The sequence below is a fragment of the Nothobranchius furzeri genome, chromosome 3, assembly GCF_043380555.1.
Source record: "Nothobranchius furzeri strain GRZ-AD chromosome 3, NfurGRZ-RIMD1, whole genome shotgun sequence".
Classification (NCBI taxonomy): Eukaryota; Metazoa; Chordata; class Actinopteri; order Cyprinodontiformes; family Nothobranchiidae; genus Nothobranchius; species Nothobranchius furzeri.
The window spans coordinates 54,348,661-54,366,694 of record NC_091743.1 but is presented as its reverse complement, the minus strand read 5'-3'; the positions used below and the strand labels follow the sequence as shown (position 1 = coordinate 54,366,694).

Below are 18,034 nucleotides of genomic sequence, written 5' to 3'. Positions count from 1 at the left end.
TTCCAAAAGTTGGGCAGAAGGGAAAAACGGGAATGTGTCAAACCCAGATTGTTAAACTACAGTTCCGTTTCTGCTTTTCAAAACAAAAGTCTACGACTAAGCCAGTTGAATGTTTCGACAAAACAAAACATTGACATTATTGTTGTCGAGTAAACTAATTAATTTTGTATGTAAATTTATATAAAAAACATTACACCAGAATTGTTAAATATGGCATCTTTAAACAATAACTCGTAATTGCGCTTTTACATAGAAAATCCACATTACATTTCCGGTCTAATTTCTTGAAGTTTCGTCTTGTTTGGTTGTCTTGACGAAGCTCACCTCTTTTTAATCTGTTTATTCTTTGGCCAGATAATCTCCTCATTAAGAAAGGAGATATTTATACGCCGATTTTTTGCACTCTTTGTTTAATCAAAATGTGTGTGGAAGCCGAAAAGGTCGTCTCTGGGATTTGCGTTCAGCTTCAGAACTAAGTTATCAACCTTGGGGGATGCTAATGCACGAAAACGGCAACCTTTATATTTCCCCTCTTCCTGATCCTAATTAGAAATGGCAGTGGAGGTGTCGGTGGACTGCTCCGCCGATGTGTTGGTGAATTTCGGCGGGTCTCTGTATGTTTCCGTCGGACTGATAACCGTGATTTCAGTGTGCGGAGGACTGTCGGGGATACTAGCTGCTGCTCTCCTCTACGTGTTCTGCATGAAGCCGCTGATGTTGACAAGACAAGTAAGTTCCTAACACACGAGAAGTCGCACCTACTGACTCAAGTCACTGTTTTCATTGATACTTTTCTTTCTAGGGTTACAATGCAAGGAGGCTTCTTGAACCAGATGTTGGAAACATGGAGGGCAATCACAGTGATGGTGTCAGAAACAGAAAGAAGGCTTCAAGTGGGACCACTGATGATAAAGTATTAGTTTTTATTTTTCATAGATCAGTGGTATCCAATCAAGGTTTTTAAGGGACCCAGTACAGTTTATCTGCTTCATCACACCTGATTTTAATTAGTGGATGATTAACAGGTTGAGCTTAAAAAGCAATTCACCCCCAAATGAACTTTTTAGAGCTGATAAACTTCAATTGAGTGTCTAATGGTGCTTTAGACATGTGTAGTAATTATTTTGGCGTTTTAAATTTAAAATTTAAAGATTCAGCCTAAAACTGTCAATGTAGCACCCTCTTCAGGTTAAAAGTCTGCACTGCATTTGAATGTGAATCAGCTGTCACTATTGGCTAAAGCAATATAGCATGACGTTTGCTGTACTGCTTCTGTGGGGTATAGAAGCAGCCAAGTCTTAAGCCTGATTCATGCTTCTGCGTCAGTGCCGAGACACGCAACGCCATTATCCGTCCTTGCGGGCCTGCTGGAGAGCCCCGCAAGGACGTACGGAGTCGAGCTCTCTTATCTAAACATCCGTCTGTCGAGACGGAGAACGCAAGCTTGTGATTGGTCGGGGCACCGCTGTCGTCTACACCACCGCCATTGCGCCCTCAAAAACATAAAGACAGCCGAGAATAATTAGCGGCAGACACGGAGAAGCTTGAAGAACACCTCGTGAAAAAACTCTAAAAATATGAACGTTTAATTCCCCGTGACTGGAGGAGTGAAAAGATGCGCAGCAGGCATTTTATTTGTGGACGGAAATGACAGGAAACGTGGGTTTAGAGGTGGCGAGCGCATGAAGAGGTGGAGGAGAATGAGAGACAAATTTGTCTGTGTTAAAAAGTCGTATATACAGAAAAACACTATAAACACTTCATCTTGGACCGAATACATGACAGGATACCACAGAACAGCGCTACGCCCTCTGTTGTCCTGGCGGGGAATTGCTTTGCAACGCGCCTCAGGAGATGGAGAAGTTTTTATTTATTTATTTTTAATTAGAGAAGATAACATACAAACAAACTGCACCTTACATTATATATTCAAAAGATAATCATTACATCCATATTCAACATTTTCACGTATATGAAAAAGAAAACAAATAATAAAAAAAGAAAATCTAAAGCTGGGGTCGCATAATTATCAGATTATTAACTTACTAACTCAAAATCTTCTACAAAGGAAATAAACAAACCAGCCTTTTTCTTTTTAACTAAATTCAAAGATTTAACTAATAATTTTAAGTCATTTTTCCAATAGGCTAGTGTTGGTTTGGTCTTAAAAAATCGACATTTATGTATAAATTGTTTACACAAAATTAATAACACATTAACACCATAACTAACTTTCTTTTCTTTCAAAAACACTCCAAACATTATCATATTTAAGGTAAATGGGGAAATTTGAATCCCACTAGAACAAAGCCAGGCATGAAAATCTAACCAAAATATTTGTATAAAATTGCACAAAAGATAGATGGTCTAAGTCCTCCTCTTCTGTTTCACAAAATACACAATTACCAGCTTCTATATTGAATCTATCCCCCAGGAGTCTATTGGTTGGGTAAATTTTATTCAAAATTTTAAATTATACGTTCAAATAAGTTAGTTTGAGGCTAACAGAAATGCATACACACTTGATCAAAACCATCATTTAGTAAACAACGTCCACCTATCCCTTCCTCTGATTGAACAGGTGAGTCAGCAGCCGCCTCTGAACAGTGATGTGGCTGCGTTTGCATCCCGAGCAAAGGTGGTTTATCCCATCAACCAGAAATACAGAGTAAGTTCACCTCGCTTACTTAACAGACTTATTATGAGGCTAACAAAGCATGATGCAGTTTAAGGCAATGTCACAACTTGTGTTGGTAAACATCCAATCTAAGCTGTTTGCTAAAAGCAGTAGAAGGTTGCAAACTGTAAATTGCTGCACATTATTACACAAAAGAAAATACAATCATGTGATGTGGCAAGAAAGAGTTGGATGTTAAATTTCCATCAAAACATTGAAATTAAGTTTAAAACTAATGAGAAAAGCATAGTTAGAAGTTTTATGGTGATTAAAAAAAGCTTGTTCATTTTTAAAATTCAGCCCTTAGCGGACGGTGCATCCAACCCATCCCTACACGAACACACAAAGTTGCCACCGATGCCCAACGAGGATTCCTCCTCCTCCTCCTCCTCCGAGGAGCCGGACAACAATGATGACAATCCATTCGTCTCCTCTATGGTGGTCCCCAGTAGCCTGCAGAACCAGAGTTTTACCAGGGTCCCCCACTACCCCCTCTCACTCACACTAACGGGGTAGGAGATTTTGGAATGCCGAGCTTAAATGAAACATCCTAATCTCCTGATAGTTGCAGGTATAATCTGTGTTTTCTCTGCAGCTTTGAAGCAAGGATCAGCCTTTATTGTTTGGCTCTGCAGGATTTGCAGTGTCACTGTTCCCAGCTTGAAGACGAAAAACACCTGGTTAGCTGTTGTTGTTTGGCTTGTCCTTTTGTATTTTATAGTGCCAGAAATCTTACAAGTGTTTTTTTTTTCACTTTAGATCTTTCTGCATATGGTGAAAATGATATTAGGCTGCAGATTTCCAAAAAATAAAAATGATGCAGACTTCACCAAGAATATTATTCAGAAACAAGAACAGGTATAACTATCATTTATAATGTAAGCATTTAATACCAAATAATTACTCTAATATTTGTATATTCATTCATCTTTCAAGGAACTGAACGAGTTGACGAAACAGCGGCCGAAAAGCCTGACTGAAGAGACGAGTCATGCTGCTGCTTCCTGTTCACTAGAAGAGATTGAAAGAGCTCAGAAAGATCTCTTTGAACATAGTCTTCAAACGGTAGGAAAGATAATAACTTTTTAGAAATGTTTTAAACAGCTGCATCTATCTACTCATGAGAATGGCCAATGTTTGTGTCTACAGTCGAAAAGCTTCAGCAGACAAGTAGAGGGTTTATGTCAGCTTCTACAGAAAAAGACCAGCATCTTCTCTCCCCGTGAAGCCCAGGATGTAAGCGTGTCCCTCACTCAGACACTTGTGTTCGTAGAGAAGCACCTGATGAAGGTGCAGGAGGCTAGTCTGAAGGTAAAGCAACAGCTGATGGTCAACATGACGTTTCTATTCATCCTTTGTGGTTTAAACAGACCGATTACTGAGCGTCCGAGGCTGATTTGGCTAGTTTTCATTTCTTAGAGTACACTGGAGAAGTTGTTGTGGTGGGAGGAGTTGACCAGGCTCTTTCAGACCCAGCCTGCTTTGCTAAGGTGGGAAGTGGATCTCAGGCAGAGTTTGATCGCAGCAATGCTGGAACAGCTGGCAAGTGACGGCATCTTGAAGTTCAGCCACGTGGAAAGGATGCTTTCAGAGAGTCAGGCTGCTGTGGCAGAAGGCCTTCAACAGAGCTCCGAGAGTAAGACGCCTCAACAGAAGAACGACCAAATATACGTATATGGTTATATAACACGGTGGATTTGTAGCTCGGGGAGAATAACAGACTAAACAAGACCGCAACATTATGTTAAAGAACTGAGATGTGAGTTTGACTTAGATGTTTTATTCTCCTGTTACTTTCTAGTATCAAATACCAGGAGGTAACATTCAACCTACTTTTCAGATTTTAGGGCATGCTTTCTTAAAATAGATCATTTTCTGGGAATTCTCTTTAACTTCTTTAAAAAGGTCATTTTTGTGCCAGGACCGCTCAGAACTAAGATCATGTGTCTTAACGTCTCCCAGACACTTCTATTTTGGTATTAAAAGCTGTCCTGCTGACCTAATGAAACAAAAATAATGTTTGATTATTGGCTGCAAATACAGAGCATTTTGCACTTGCCGTTCAACTGAAAAACTACGCTAACTGAACAAACTACTCTTTTTAAGGTCCGTTATTAACATCGGTTAAGTAGTTCAAACTTTGTGGTGCAGAATGCATGAAGAAGACGAAGGAGCTGGTGAACAAAAAGTGCAGAGAAAAGGAGTCGAAGAAGAAGAAGCTTCAGAGGAGCCAGATGAATGAGAGGAACCGAGTCCTGGAGCTGGGAGAGACACACAGTGACCTGCAGGAGCTCACCACAGTCAGAACTTTTAGCTCTCTTCTTAAACTTTAAATAATCACCAGACTGTTTTTGAAATGAGACTGTGAAGCATTTACAAGCTGCAACAATTTTAGTTTTCCTCTGATGTCATCGTTACCAGTTAATGTTGGATATAAATGTGATCCTACCGCTGTCTCAGTTGGAGCTGAAACTCTCTGTAGGTTTGCCAGGAACTGTTCATGAAACACCGGAAGCAGATTTCTGATTTGGAGCTGCAGTGGGACAGCAAGGTGGCCGAGGCCCTCGGTGACCTTTGGAAGGTAAAAGAAAGCTACAGAGAAGTTGTCATGTGCATTATAGATGCAAAGGTTTGCATATAACATGTTGTCAGGTCAAAAAGTCGCAAAGCAAGAAAAAAGAATCCTTATATAAAAAACATGAAAGTGCCACATAAACACACCAGTTTATAGTTAACACTTGCGTTACTGTTGTGCTTATACGTGCGATGTTCTGATCCATCTGTTTATGTTTATGTATTTAGCAGATGCTTTTGTCCAAAGCGACTTACAAGTGATAACTTACACTTGACTTACAAGTGATTCAGTGTCCTATATCTGCAGAAACTGCGTAGCTCCTGGTCAAAGAGGCTTGGCGAGACGGCCAAGGACGTCTTTCTCAACACGGTTTCTGCTCAAACAAGTCTCTCTGCTGATCGCTGTGAGAAGCTGTGGCAGGATCTAGAGCAGGAGCTGTCTGTTCAGCTGCAGCAGATGGAGTACGCCACCAAACAGCAGCTGGAGGACATCAGGACTGAGCTGGATGAAGATGGAAAGGTAAGTGCAGCATTGTTCATTCAGCCAGAACAAGATGGTCGTCAAATGTTCCTTTTTACCCAATTCCAAGACTTGATTCATGCTGAATACCTTTAGTTTCTTTCTAACTGAGCCTCTCTTGCTGTAGATGTGGAATGAAGAGATCGCTCTGACTCGGGCCTGTCTGAAACATTTAGGTGAACAACAGATGAAGATCCTTCAAGCCATGGTGGCCAGACAGGGTTACTCTCTCAGCAGGTGAAGGGTCCTGTTAAGCTGTTGTAAGATTTCCAGCTGAGTTTCTTCTATGTGGCCACGCCCACTTTCCACATCAGTCTCTGTGTTATTTTATTAGGAAATAACTGAGTGCAATCTTTCTCCCAGTGAAACAGGGAAGTTGTTGGAGGGGAAACATGAGCACCTTTTGATGTTGGTGCAGAGGTCATTTGTGTTCAGACACTTCTGTCTGCACATGCAGAAAGAGATGAGGCTGTCCAGGCTGAAAACACTCTCTCAGAAAGACTTCCGGGCTCTGTTAGTGGAAGGTGCCTCCAAAAGCCCGGCATGTAGCAACTCGGCTCTCAAGGTTAGAAAAAAGTGCTGAATCTGGCATCTTATAAGCATCACTTCTTGCAGATTACCGGTACACATCAGAGGGTTAAGACGTCCATTGTCTCTAAACAGAACAGCAGCACCAGCCTGGCAGAGGGGGCGCTGCTGGGGAACAACCTCCAGCAGGAGTTTCTGTCTGAGCTGGAAACGGCTACAGAGCTTCTCCAGAGCCACGCTCAGTTGGTGTTGGGCAACGCCCTCAGCCACGCCATCCAGCAGAGGATGGAGGCCACGCCCACACAGTCACACACCTCCAATAAACAAGATGTTGGCACAAAAGTAAATGCATTTTTAGTCTTTTTTATTGAGTAGAAGGATGATTCTTATAAGTACTTTTTATTTCCACTATTAGAACTACCTGATGGAGGCTGCTGCAGAAAGTGTTTATGTAACCAAGGAGTCTCTTTTGGCACTGGTCCAAAACTACTATTCCCAACTTCAGACCATCACTATTAAACTGGAGCAGCATCACTCAAGCTTAAACCAGGGTGAGATTACTGAATAAAACCAGACCTACATCTCTGTTCTTGGTTTCAACAATTGTTTATTATTTAAAGCTTCTGTCCGGAGTATTTCTCTTATCCGAGGGCACCATCTAGTCGCCGACAAGCATATCACACAAAAAGTCTATTCCTCTGTTTGTTTAAGATGGCGGCTTCACGTTTCTGTTTATAAACGTGCTTCTGTAGCCGACAAACAGAGCTAAAACACGTTGTTTTACGAGTAATATTCTAATCTCATGTTGTGTTCTCATATATTTATATTGTAGAGACTTACTTGTCTGTGAAAAGTTCATCAACTCTTCATCAGCCGAGGTATTCCCTAAATTGGAAGCAAGTAAGCGGTAGTCTAACGCTATTGGTTAGTTCTGGTTGGTGCTCAGTTTCCTATTGCACAGAGCTCTGCGGGGCAGGGGGTGTGGTTAGCAAAAAAAAAAAACGTGTTGCTTACATTTTATCACAGTACGTGATGAGATAATCACTTTTACGGATTTCAGAAAAAATCATACATCATTTCTGAAAGGGGAAAACTCCGGAAAGCAGCTTTAAAGGGAGCATATTATACAAAACTCACGTTATGCATCCTTTTGTGGTGCCATGCGACTCTACTGCCTCTTTAAGCCCTACAACCATGCAATAACCAGTCAGACCATTTTCTATCAGTGGTTGGGGTTAGGAATTATGTGCCTAAAACAAGCCATTTCAAAAAGTCCCCATTGGTGATGTCAAAAGAAAAAAATTATCATTGGCCCACCTCTCACCTGGAGTAGAGCCGCAGCTGCTGCTGGAGGAACAGCAGCTCTACTTCCAGCCCCTCATGGAAATCAGAGCTTCTCAGCTTATAGCCGCCTGGGAGTGGGGTTGCTGGGCGTGGCCAGCTCCAACTTGTTTTCTCAAAGTGACAGAGCCTTGAAATGACTCATTCTGGAAGGCACTGAAAATGTCAATAAAACTCATTGCTTCACGGGAGAGGGTTTTAGTGCAAAGAACTTCATAAACATGATTTGTATCGACCATAGAGCTAGTATAGCCTAAGAAAAAAAGTCATGATGTGCTCCTTTAATTGGAGATAAACTTTTTTTCAGAAACAAATGAGAGGCAGGACCGCAGCAGTCTGCTGAGCAGAACGCTGCTGAAGGAACTTGTGAACTGGGGCAAGAAACCTGCTTCCGCCGAGTTCCAACAGAGGTGTGACACTAGTTAAAGTATTTTTAGACAGATTATCCTCATTTAATGAAAATAACTTGTAGTTTGTTCTTGTTTCCTCACATGAAAGGGTGGAACTAAATAAAAGGAAAGTTTTGGAGCAGACTCATTTGGATCAGGAGATTATTTATGAGGAGCTGAGGCAGACTAAAGTAGCCCTGGATCAAACTATGGAGAGGATAAAAGCAGAGTTAATGGTTGGTATGCTGCAGGTCTGCTGCACTTGTTTACTTGTTGACAGGTGAGTGAATGTATTTACGAACCTGCACAGACGTTTTCTGTGAGCACTGTGTTTGTGTGTCCGTTAGGAGGCAGAAGATAACTTCATAACGGAGCTGGCATCTTTGGCCCGAGTTCCTATCCACAGTTCAGCTATGGAACCAAGTGGGGAAGAAGATGATCTCGGTAAGCGGTCTCACCCAGGAGAATGAAAATACATGTGTGAATGTGTGTGTGAATGGGTGAATGACTGATTGTGTTGTAATGCACCTTGGGGGGTTCCAGGACTCTAGAAGGCGCTATATCAAATACAGGCCATTTTTACCATAGTAAATATTTTATTTTTAAGAAATGTTTTGTCAGAATTTTTTTTTAGCTTTAAAAAAAATACAGCCTACAATAAAAGTGCAGGAGGAAGATTCAGAAATTACAGTTTTTTTTTATTACATTTATTGAAATCAGGGTTTAAATTAATTAATATAACTAGAAATAAAATGAAATGTCTGAACATTTTGGAAAATCCCCATACATGCAATGTTTAATCAGACTTTTATTGCTGTCTTTTTTTCGTGTATGAGTCTTTTGTTTATAGTTTGGGTGTTGGTTTTAAATTTCAGCTCAATGGGGTCACAGGTATCACCAACTACTTTACTCTGAACCATTTTATTATTTCTAAGGTACTTACAGTCTGTGTACATCAGAACTGGTCATTTTACACTCTTGCTGAATCTATTAAGAGTTTTAGTAGAGCATCTAATGTGTGTAAAGAGATCATTTATTGTAAACGCTGTTGTTTTACAACATAGTGTCGTGCAGATTATAACCTGCCCCAATACTCCTCCTTATCTTTATCTCATTATACTTTTTGATAAATATCAATCCATGTGACAGAAGTTTTTTAAACTATTCAGTTTTTTTAATTAAATCATTGAACCCTTCATTTATGTATTTATTTACCATAATGGTTTATTCTGACCTGTAGATTTTTGAGGCCTATGTTTACAAATTGATTTATTAAACTATTTTACAGGTCTTCCCTAACATCACTTAGCAAACATTGTAAAATGATTTGTTTTAAACCATACAGGGAGTGCAGAATTATTAGGCAAATGAGTATTTTGTCCACATCATCCTCTTCATGCATGTTGTCTTACTCCAAGCTGTATAGGCTCGAAAGCCTACTACCAGTTAAGCATATTAGGTGATGTGCATCTCTGTAATGAGACGGGGTGTGGTCTAATGACATCAACACCCTATAACAGGTGTGCATAATTATTAGGCAATTTCCTTTCCTTTGGCAAAATGAGTCAAAAGAAGGACTTGACAGGCTCAGAAAAGTCAAAAATAGTGAGATATCTTGCAGAGGGATGCAGCAGTCTTAAAATTGCAAAGCTTCTGAAGCGGGATCATCGAACAATCATGTGTTTCATTCAAAATAGTCAACAGGGTCGCAAGAAGCGTGTGGACAAACCAGGGTGCAAAATAACTGCCCATGAACTGAGAAAAGTCAAGCGTGCAGCTGCCAAGATGCCACTTGCCACCAGTTTGGCCATATTTCAGAGCTGCAACATCACTGGAGTGCCCAAAAGCACAAGGTGTGCAATACTCAGAGACGTGGCCAAGGTAAGAAAGGCTGAAAGATGGCCACCACTGAACAAGACACACACGCTGAAACGTCAAGACTGGGCCAAGAAATATCTCAAGACTGATTTTTCTAAGGTTTTATGGACTGATGAAATGAGAGTGAGTCTTGATGGGCCAGATGGATGGGCCCGTGGCTGGATTGGTAAAGGGCAGAGAGCTCCAGTCCGACTCAGACGCCAGCAAGGTGGAGGTGGAGTACTGGTTTGGGCTGGTATCATCAAAGATGAGCTTGTGGGGCCTTTTCGGGTTGAGGATGGAGTCAAGCTCAACTTCCAGTCCTACTGCCAGTTTCTGGAAGACACCTTCTTCAAGCAGTGGTACAGGAAGAAGTCTGCATCCTTCAAGAAAAACATGATTTTCATGCAGGACAATGCTCCATCACACGCGTCCAAGTACTCCACAGCGTGGCTGGCAAGAAAGGGTATAAAAGAAGAAAAACTAATGACATGGCCTCCTTGTTCACCTGATCTGAACCCCATTGAGAACCTGTGGTCCATCATCAAATGTGAGATTTACAAGGAGGGAAAACAGTACACCTCTCTGAACAGTGTCTGGGAGGCTGTGGTTGCTGCTGCACGCAATGTTGATGGTGAACAGATCAAAACACTGACAGAATCCATGGATGGCAGGCTTTTGAGTGTCCTTGCAAAGAAAGGTGGCTATATTGGTCGCTGATTTGTTTTTGTATTGTTTTTGAATGTCAGGATTGTATATTTGGGAATGTGGAGATGTTATATTGGTTTCACTGTTAAAAAGAAATAATTGAAATGGGTATACATTTGTTTTTTGTTAAGATGCCCAATAATTATGCACAGTAATAGTCACCTGCACACACAGATATCCCCCTAAAATAGCTAAAACTAAAAACTACTTCCAAAAACATTCAGCTTTGATATTTATGATTTTTTTTGGGTTCATTGAGAACATGGTTGTTGTTCAATAATAAAATTATTCCTCAAAAATACAACTTGCCTAATAATTCTGCACTCCCTGTATAAAGGAATCTGAATCAACCAGAGCTTTTGTCTTCTGCCAACATCCAGGCCTTTTTATGTTGCCGAGCTCACCACTCTGTTGGTTTTCCTCTGAGCATTAACCACACTGTTTATGTGGCCACTCATTGTTTCCTATTTACTTTATTAATCAGTTGTAATGGTTTTTACGGCATTAAGACAGACTGAAAGTCTAAATGCCTAATTGAGTTTATGTCAGACCACAGACTCCTGGTATTAATCATGCATTGTGTTTTGACAGATGAACACAGCGCGCCAAAGCTGGACCTGCTTTTGCTGAATCCAGCGTTAGATCCAGCTTTGAACCCGTCGTTGACTCCATCTTTTGCACCTCCAGAGGTTACATCAAAGTCAAAGAAGAGAGAAAGAGAGTCTCGTGTCATCTGAAATGTGTACATAGTGATTTGGATTATTTTAATATTAATATACTGTAAAAATGTATTTTTTGGACCAACTTATTCTTTTTTTATGCAAAAGTAGATTGAAGTGTTTTGTTTGACGCAGATTAATGAGATTTCTTAACGTGCCATAAAAAATTTATACTCTTAAAAGTTCTACAGCTGAGTGATCTTTCATTCGTGTCAAGTGTTCTTTTTTTTCCAACCAGCTAATAAAACTGCAGCACAGCAGTCCTGACAGTAATGCATTACTGCCCATACTTACACCCATTCTGTGGCTCATTCGCTGCATTGATCCCTGAGTGCAGAGGATGATGGATGCCCACCTCTCAGCGAGTTGTTAGAAGAATTAGAGATGTCCTTCCTGATTGTGGCAGAGTGCTGCTACTCAGCGATGAAAGCCTCGCCCTTTTTCTTGCTCTAATGGGGTTTTAAGTACACCCCTTTATGGATGATAATGTGGAGTAATGGTGAAAAGTCTAGGAGTCTGCCAGACAGCTCTGTGTAGCAATCTAGTGGGAAATTTAGCCCAGAGCATTGGGTTTCCTGTTAGTGTGGAGCGTTTACGTGTCAATTACAAAACATCAATCTTTAATCTGCCCTTTAATTATATGCTAAGCTTGCAGCCTGTGAGAACCTATGCTTCTGTTTCAGACACACATGTCGTAGTGAGCTGCCAACTGTGTGTGTACACTTTCAGTAGTGTGGTCCTATCAACTTCACAAGTGTTGCAGCTGATCTGTGATGAAGGGAACCCGTTTGGATGTATTTGAGGTCCCTTTGGGGCCTGCAGGGACTTGTGGGAGGATGACCTGATTTCTAATTTTCTCCTCTCCTGCCTGGGCTCTGGGCGAGTCGTTTCTACCATACAGAAGCCTGAAAGGAGTGTGAGACGATGAGCTGTTCAGAACCACGTTTCTTCTGGAATATGGACTTGTTTTTACTGTATTTGTGGATTCTCTAAATGGATACAGGTGTGGCTTTATTTCATCCTCATTAAAATTAGGTGAGTGAGATTAGAAACGGGCGTAACCTTCATTGTATCCAAACTGTTGAGCAATGTTTACTTTTCTGCAGGAGTCTTTACATTTAGAACCATAAATTAGACAACATCTTAATAGATTTTTGTATGCAGTCTATACTGACTAGTTCTCATCACAACCAAATTTATGCATCATCAAAAGTTGCCAAATAAGCCCATTATTACATTTGCCACATGTATGAAGTATAGTAGCAGGCACATGAGTGAGTTAAAGATGCGCAGTGTGACAGCATCGCTAGATCAGATGACGGGTTATTTTAAGACCACAAAATAAGGTCGCTTCAGAGTCCTGCATAAACGACTCTCCCTTCATCTCAGAAGGATTACTTCAATTTTCCTATGCCTTTCCTCTATAAACTATAAATGTATTGTGTGGCAGGAAAATCTATTTTAATTACATTGATTGTGTCTTGAGTACGATATATTTATGGTTATGGCACAATAAAGATGGTTATATTGAAGATGGTACACATTTAAATGAATAGACTATATGTATAAAATAAATCTCATAAAAAAGATGCTTTGTCTTTGGTCGGTAAATGAAACATGATATAAAAGTGTGAGTTTAAGGGTCACTTCATGGATTGTTGTAAAGTGGTTAACAAATCTAAACCCCTTTATTCTGCTATCTTGTTGTTTTTCTCTCCCTAACAGGTGAGCAGCAATGGCTAACCTGCAGCAGGAATACCCTGAAGTCCTCCTGGGCATCTTGGAGGAATTGGCCAATATGCGGCAGTGGTTGACATTCCAGGACCTCTGTCGTATGGTCAGCACTCGCTTTGACCTAGACAACCTCGTTGAGCTCAGGAGTTTGTTGTTTGCTGCTGCCAGCAGGGACCCCTGTTTTCCAGCTACTTTATTCAGGGACCGGGTCTCCACCAGAGGGCAAGGGCTTTCACCTATAGGAGTCGCTGCAGACATAGTAACCATCTTCAATCTCATTCAGATGACAGGTGGGGTCTCTGATGATAGCCACGCAATAAGAGCCCAGACGGTCCTGCCTGTGGACCAATCCCCGGGCCCCGTTCTGCCTGGTTTACACCCCCTGAATGTTTCTGGTCAAGAACGAGCACGTGCCCACTCCGAGTCCAGTGGAAGGTCTATCGATCAACACTTGCTCTTTCCGAAATCTAATTACTCAGCCCGCAAACGAGCAAGTCTTCCCCCGGATCCCCTCTCATTTGTGCCTTCCCCTCCCATCAGGACGAGGGCTGTGTCTTTTGACTTGCCTCACACCACACATTCATACCCCAGCAGTCCAAATCTCAATGATGTTATGAAGAATATCTACCTGCCTCTGGAGACAGACAGTGAGTCTAGCGGAGATTCTGCCACAATGGACGTGCTTGATGGTGAACAAGGATCATCAGTTGACCAGAGGAGAAATATCTTCAAGAAAGACTTCCATAACCAACCTCCTCTAATACCACAAGTGACGGTGAACAGCGAGTCTCCCAGTCCCAAAGCAGGACACGCAGGCTTCGACAATCACAGCTTTGAAATGATCCCAAATCCTTACCCGTCGCCGTCTGCAGTTCACCTCTCACCAGAGCAACGGCGCAAAGCTAAGCATGAGAGCTTTGATGATTTACAGGACTCAACTTATTTTGGACCGGGCTCAGTCCCAGATTCATCCCCCCGGCACCTTCGACCACCCAAGACACAAAAGGCCCTCTGGAGTAATAAGAGTCACAGCTTAGAAGACCGGATAGGTGTGGGCAGCATGGACACGGGCATGGAATCACAAGCCGGACAACTTCCAAGGCGATCTACTCCAACTATCAGCAATCTGGGGGCTACTTCGGGAGGTGAGAGTGCCGATAGTGGATTGCCAAGTGTTGGCGAACTGGTAAAGGCACAGGGAACACAGACTGACCTACCAGACCCCCGGAGACTCCGTAGCTTGGTTCATGCCGATCGCTTCTCCTTCATGACCTCATTGGACGACCCTGAGTTTTGCGAGGATGACATTAGTGCAATCTTTCGTTTCTTAGATGACATAAGCATGTGTGGGTCTACGGGAGTCCTACACCCAAGCGACAGCACCGCTAATCAGGACACCCCAGAGGGCAGACGCGGTCGCTTAGGTCAGCTCCAAAGACTGTTCCACTCGCTTGAAAGCAGCGACGATGGGTTAAAGGCCAGTGTGTGCAAGTTGTTACTTCGTATGAGTCAAATAGAAAGACAGCTGGAGTCGCTGAACGATGTGAAGTCTGAGATTTCTCAGGTACTTTCTGCTTTGCACAGACTGGATGAAAAGATCCAGCAGCCGATTATTGGTGGTGGGCAAAGCACCGGTGGTAGGTGGCTGGAGCCTCTCAGTGGAGTCTCCTCTTTTATGAGCCACCCTCTGACTCCCTCAGAGTCATCAGAGCCTCAGCCGCTGTCTGCTACTGGACACCTCTTTCCTGGGACCAGCACTAGTAGTCTGGACTGGAGCCGATGGAACACCACTGGGGACCAAACAGAGAGCAGCAAAGGTCAGGCGGATTCTAAAGGAACAAAAGAAGGAAAGAAGGAAGCATCATCCCGTCGTGCCTCCAAAACCCAGCTTGACGACAAAAGCCTCTCTGACACAAAACAGATGAATATCACAAACTCGGCAAAAGATTGGGCTGTGTCCTTCTCGAAGACTAAAGATGGAAAATTGTCGCAAAGAAAAATTGGAAAGGTAGAGGCTTTTACAAACTCCATGCTGTGTTTATTTTTCCTGATTAATTCCTAGAATACACACAGAGGTTATGGGTTAGTGGGAGAAGCTCATTCGTTCAAATTGATGCACATGGTAGAATTTACGTGAACTAAGAGTTTTACTGCAGACATTTGTATTTCTACACCTTTTAAAGGAATTTGAACATAAGATGTTAATATTTTACATAAAATCTGCTTTTATTCTAGGGAGATCAGTCAGACAGCACCACTAATCTGCTCTCCCAAAAGTCCACCAGCGTGGTGGAACAGGTGCTTAACTCGTCTCTGTTTCATCACAAAGACAGCAGTCTGATGGGGGGTCTTGGTTCTGGCAGGGTCGTTGACCCTAGGCTGGCGGAGGGAAGGGGCAGACCCATATGGACTGTGGATGAAAGAGAGGCTCGAATCTCTCCTTTGGACTTGCAGGTGAGAGAAATAGACTCTTAAAGAGCCACAGTGGTGAAAACGATTCATTGTTGTTCTGTTTTCTATGTTTTCTAAAACAGGTCTGTGATTTTAGTCGATAATTTATAAATGCATTTTTTGTTCTTGGTATTGTTAAAACTGGCACACGGGTACATTAAAAAAAATTAAGCAAGACAAATTGACGAGGGTTTCACTATTCAAAGTGCATCAACAGCACGACTCCTATGATGAACTTAGTGGTTTCTGTTCCTCAGGGCCAGGAGTCGCTGAACCCTAACAACATGGATTTCTGGGTGGATGACATCTACACTCCAGGCTATGACGCGCTGCTAAGGCGAAAAGAGGCTAACCTCCGTCGCCTCAAGATCTGCAAGCTCCTCGCGCTCATTGCCACTGCGGTGACAATCATCCTCATCATTGTCATTCCCATTTGCACCATGGCTTCATGAGCACCCTCGCAGACACACCAATGCCCTTCTTTTCCACATTCTATTTGTTTGGCTGCTTTCAGCATCAATTTGCTGTATCCTTGAACATGCACGACAATTAATGTAACAGAGACTGCAACACTTGAACTCAAAATCTGGACTCTTGGTACCTCTTTGCATTTGTTAGCATGATGTGTCGGTATTTATTATATCAGGAAACAGGAGGAATTGAACCACAACCATAAATTATTTCTCATTCCATTTCCCCCATTTTTTTCATTTGTTTATTGATAAATGTTCTGTTTCAGGTATCTGCACAAGGAAGATACTGTCCAAAATATATCTGACAAATGTGTTAAATACAGTGATACTGAGCCAATTCACAAGTGTCAAATTTCTCCAACTTTCATTTTTCTTTCACTCTTTGATAAACACCACTGTCAGTTGTGATTTAGTCTCAGCAGCACTCAGCACTGCCTGATTTGTTCTTGCTGCTCCCTTGAGAACAATACAGGGCTAATTTCACTTTCATTAGTAGATAAAGATCTAAGTAGTTTATTGGATTGGTTTGTGTGCACAGGGGGTGTTTTCATTTGATTTAAATGTTCTTATACTTCTTTTAAATGAAAATGCACACTGTTCAAACAAGTTGTCATCAATAAAAGTCATATTTTTATAGAGTTCTCTCTGTTTTTCATTCCAGCAGGAAGGCATGATTGGTTTAATCCAGCTGTAAATGTGTATTATTTGTGGTGGAGAGTGTTTACCAAGTGTCATGTTTCAAAAAGATTGTTGTTGATGATGGTTTGGGTGGAGAGCAGTAAGGAAAAGAGGGAGCATCTTCCCGTAAACACACTCTGAGTGGGAGATTCCTCTTGTAATTCAATTGATGGGAAGATTGAAGTGCACCTATATGTACATTATATTCTCAGCGTACTCTCTTGCCCAGAGTTTCTCCACATATCTACAGACTCACTCAACACCAGTGGAGTCATTTGGCAGGAACTGACTTGAGAGACATTCCATTTTGTGCAACCTTTTTGTTAAAGTGCAATGTTCACTTTTAAACCCAGTGCAAGAACTTGCGTTTTCAGCAAAGCGATGACTCCAAATTGCCTAGACCTGAGTGTTTATGTGGATGATTGTCAGTCTCTGGCTTGGGCCATCTGTTCAGGGTGTACCTCGCCTCTCACCCACCACTGACCACTTGAAGAAGAAAACATTCTTTTATTTTATTAAGTGTTGAGACCTGCGCAAACAAGTTTGTGTCATCAATAGAAGGTGCTGAATGGACCACATGCACTTGGTAGCACAGTTGCTTTGCAGCAAGAGGGTTCTGGGTTAGATTCCCAGTTGAGTTTCTTTCTGCGTATTGCTTGAATGTACTTGTGTATGTGTGGGTTTTCTCCAGGTACTTTGATTTCATCCTGTTCAAAAGTAAGCAGGTTAACTGGTAAGCTAACTTTAGGTTTGTAAGTGAATGTTTGTTTCCGTGGGGCCTGGACTGGTGACCCATTTACACCATGTACCTTAACAGCCACTGCCATTAAGAAACTGCTCTCTGCAATCCTGAACATGAATACGAGAAATTATGGATGGGATGACTGGTTACTATAAAACAGCTACGCCTGTCTGTTAAAAACTCAGAAAGCCTCTGAAAATAAGGAAGTCAGCTGTTACACATGAAAGACACAAAAATCACGATACACAAGTAGAAAAAAAATAGCATCAGTGAGATGAAATGTTCTAAACATACCTTCACGTGTGTACACAAACACAGGATGTAAGGAGGGTGTGTTCTGCTACAGTGTGTGCCCCTCAGAAGCTGTGCATCTGCCAAGTGTTACCCATGAGGGTGTTTATAGATCCATTAGCCCTCCAATGGTTCCGCTGAAGACGATGGACCCTATAGAGTCAGCATAATCTGCAGGTGCTTCCTCTCAAGCTTTAGTGCATTAGAGCTTTGTGATCGGTTTTGCACCACTGAGATAGTCGTGTTTTGTTTGAAATGTGGACATTTTTTACTTTGTTGTTTTATAAACCGATGACAAAACAATGCACATATGTATATTTGGGTAAATGGGAGTCTAGTGTGTAGCGCTTTA

The 18,034-nt window shown here is 41.8% G+C and overlaps 2 protein-coding genes across 4 annotated transcripts; both read left to right on the top strand.

Annotated features, from left to right (window-relative positions):
* The first annotated feature begins 334 nt into the window (after positions 1-334).
* Positions 335-11,484, top strand: LOC107385513 (evC complex member EVC). Its single transcript, XM_015959439.3, has 20 exons — positions 335-729; positions 803-913; positions 2,582-2,668; positions 2,978-3,189; positions 3,273-3,357; positions 3,437-3,535; positions 3,614-3,742; positions 3,827-3,988; positions 4,097-4,313; positions 4,829-4,977; positions 5,160-5,258; positions 5,559-5,771; positions 5,899-6,008; positions 6,135-6,336; positions 6,435-6,641; positions 6,715-6,850; positions 7,948-8,050; positions 8,139-8,265; positions 8,377-8,473; positions 11,186-11,484. The coding sequence occupies exons 1-20, from the start codon at positions 553-555 to the stop codon at positions 11,329-11,331; spliced, it is 2,868 nt and encodes a 955-aa protein (XP_015814925.3). The 5' UTR covers positions 335-552; the 3' UTR covers positions 11,332-11,484.
* A 719-nt stretch (positions 11,485-12,203) lies between these two features.
* Positions 12,204-16,123, top strand: minar1 (membrane integral NOTCH2 associated receptor 1). 3 transcript variants are annotated; one of them, XM_054750944.2, is made up of 4 exons: positions 12,204-12,316; positions 13,039-15,055; positions 15,283-15,501; positions 15,756-16,123. In XM_054750944.2, exons 2-4 carry the CDS (start codon positions 13,049-13,051, stop codon positions 15,948-15,950), a joined length of 2,421 nt encoding a protein of 806 aa, XP_054606919.2. In that variant the 5' UTR covers positions 12,204-12,316; positions 13,039-13,048; the 3' UTR covers positions 15,951-16,123. The 3 variants fall into 3 exon arrangements, with proteins under 3 accessions (XP_054606919.2, XP_015814926.3, XP_070405985.1); XM_015959440.3 differs by having other exon boundaries at positions 12,218-12,348; XM_070549884.1 differs by lacking the exon at positions 15,756-16,123 and having other exon boundaries at positions 12,218-12,348; positions 15,377-15,496.
* The last annotated feature ends 1,911 nt before the right edge of the window (positions 16,124-18,034 follow it).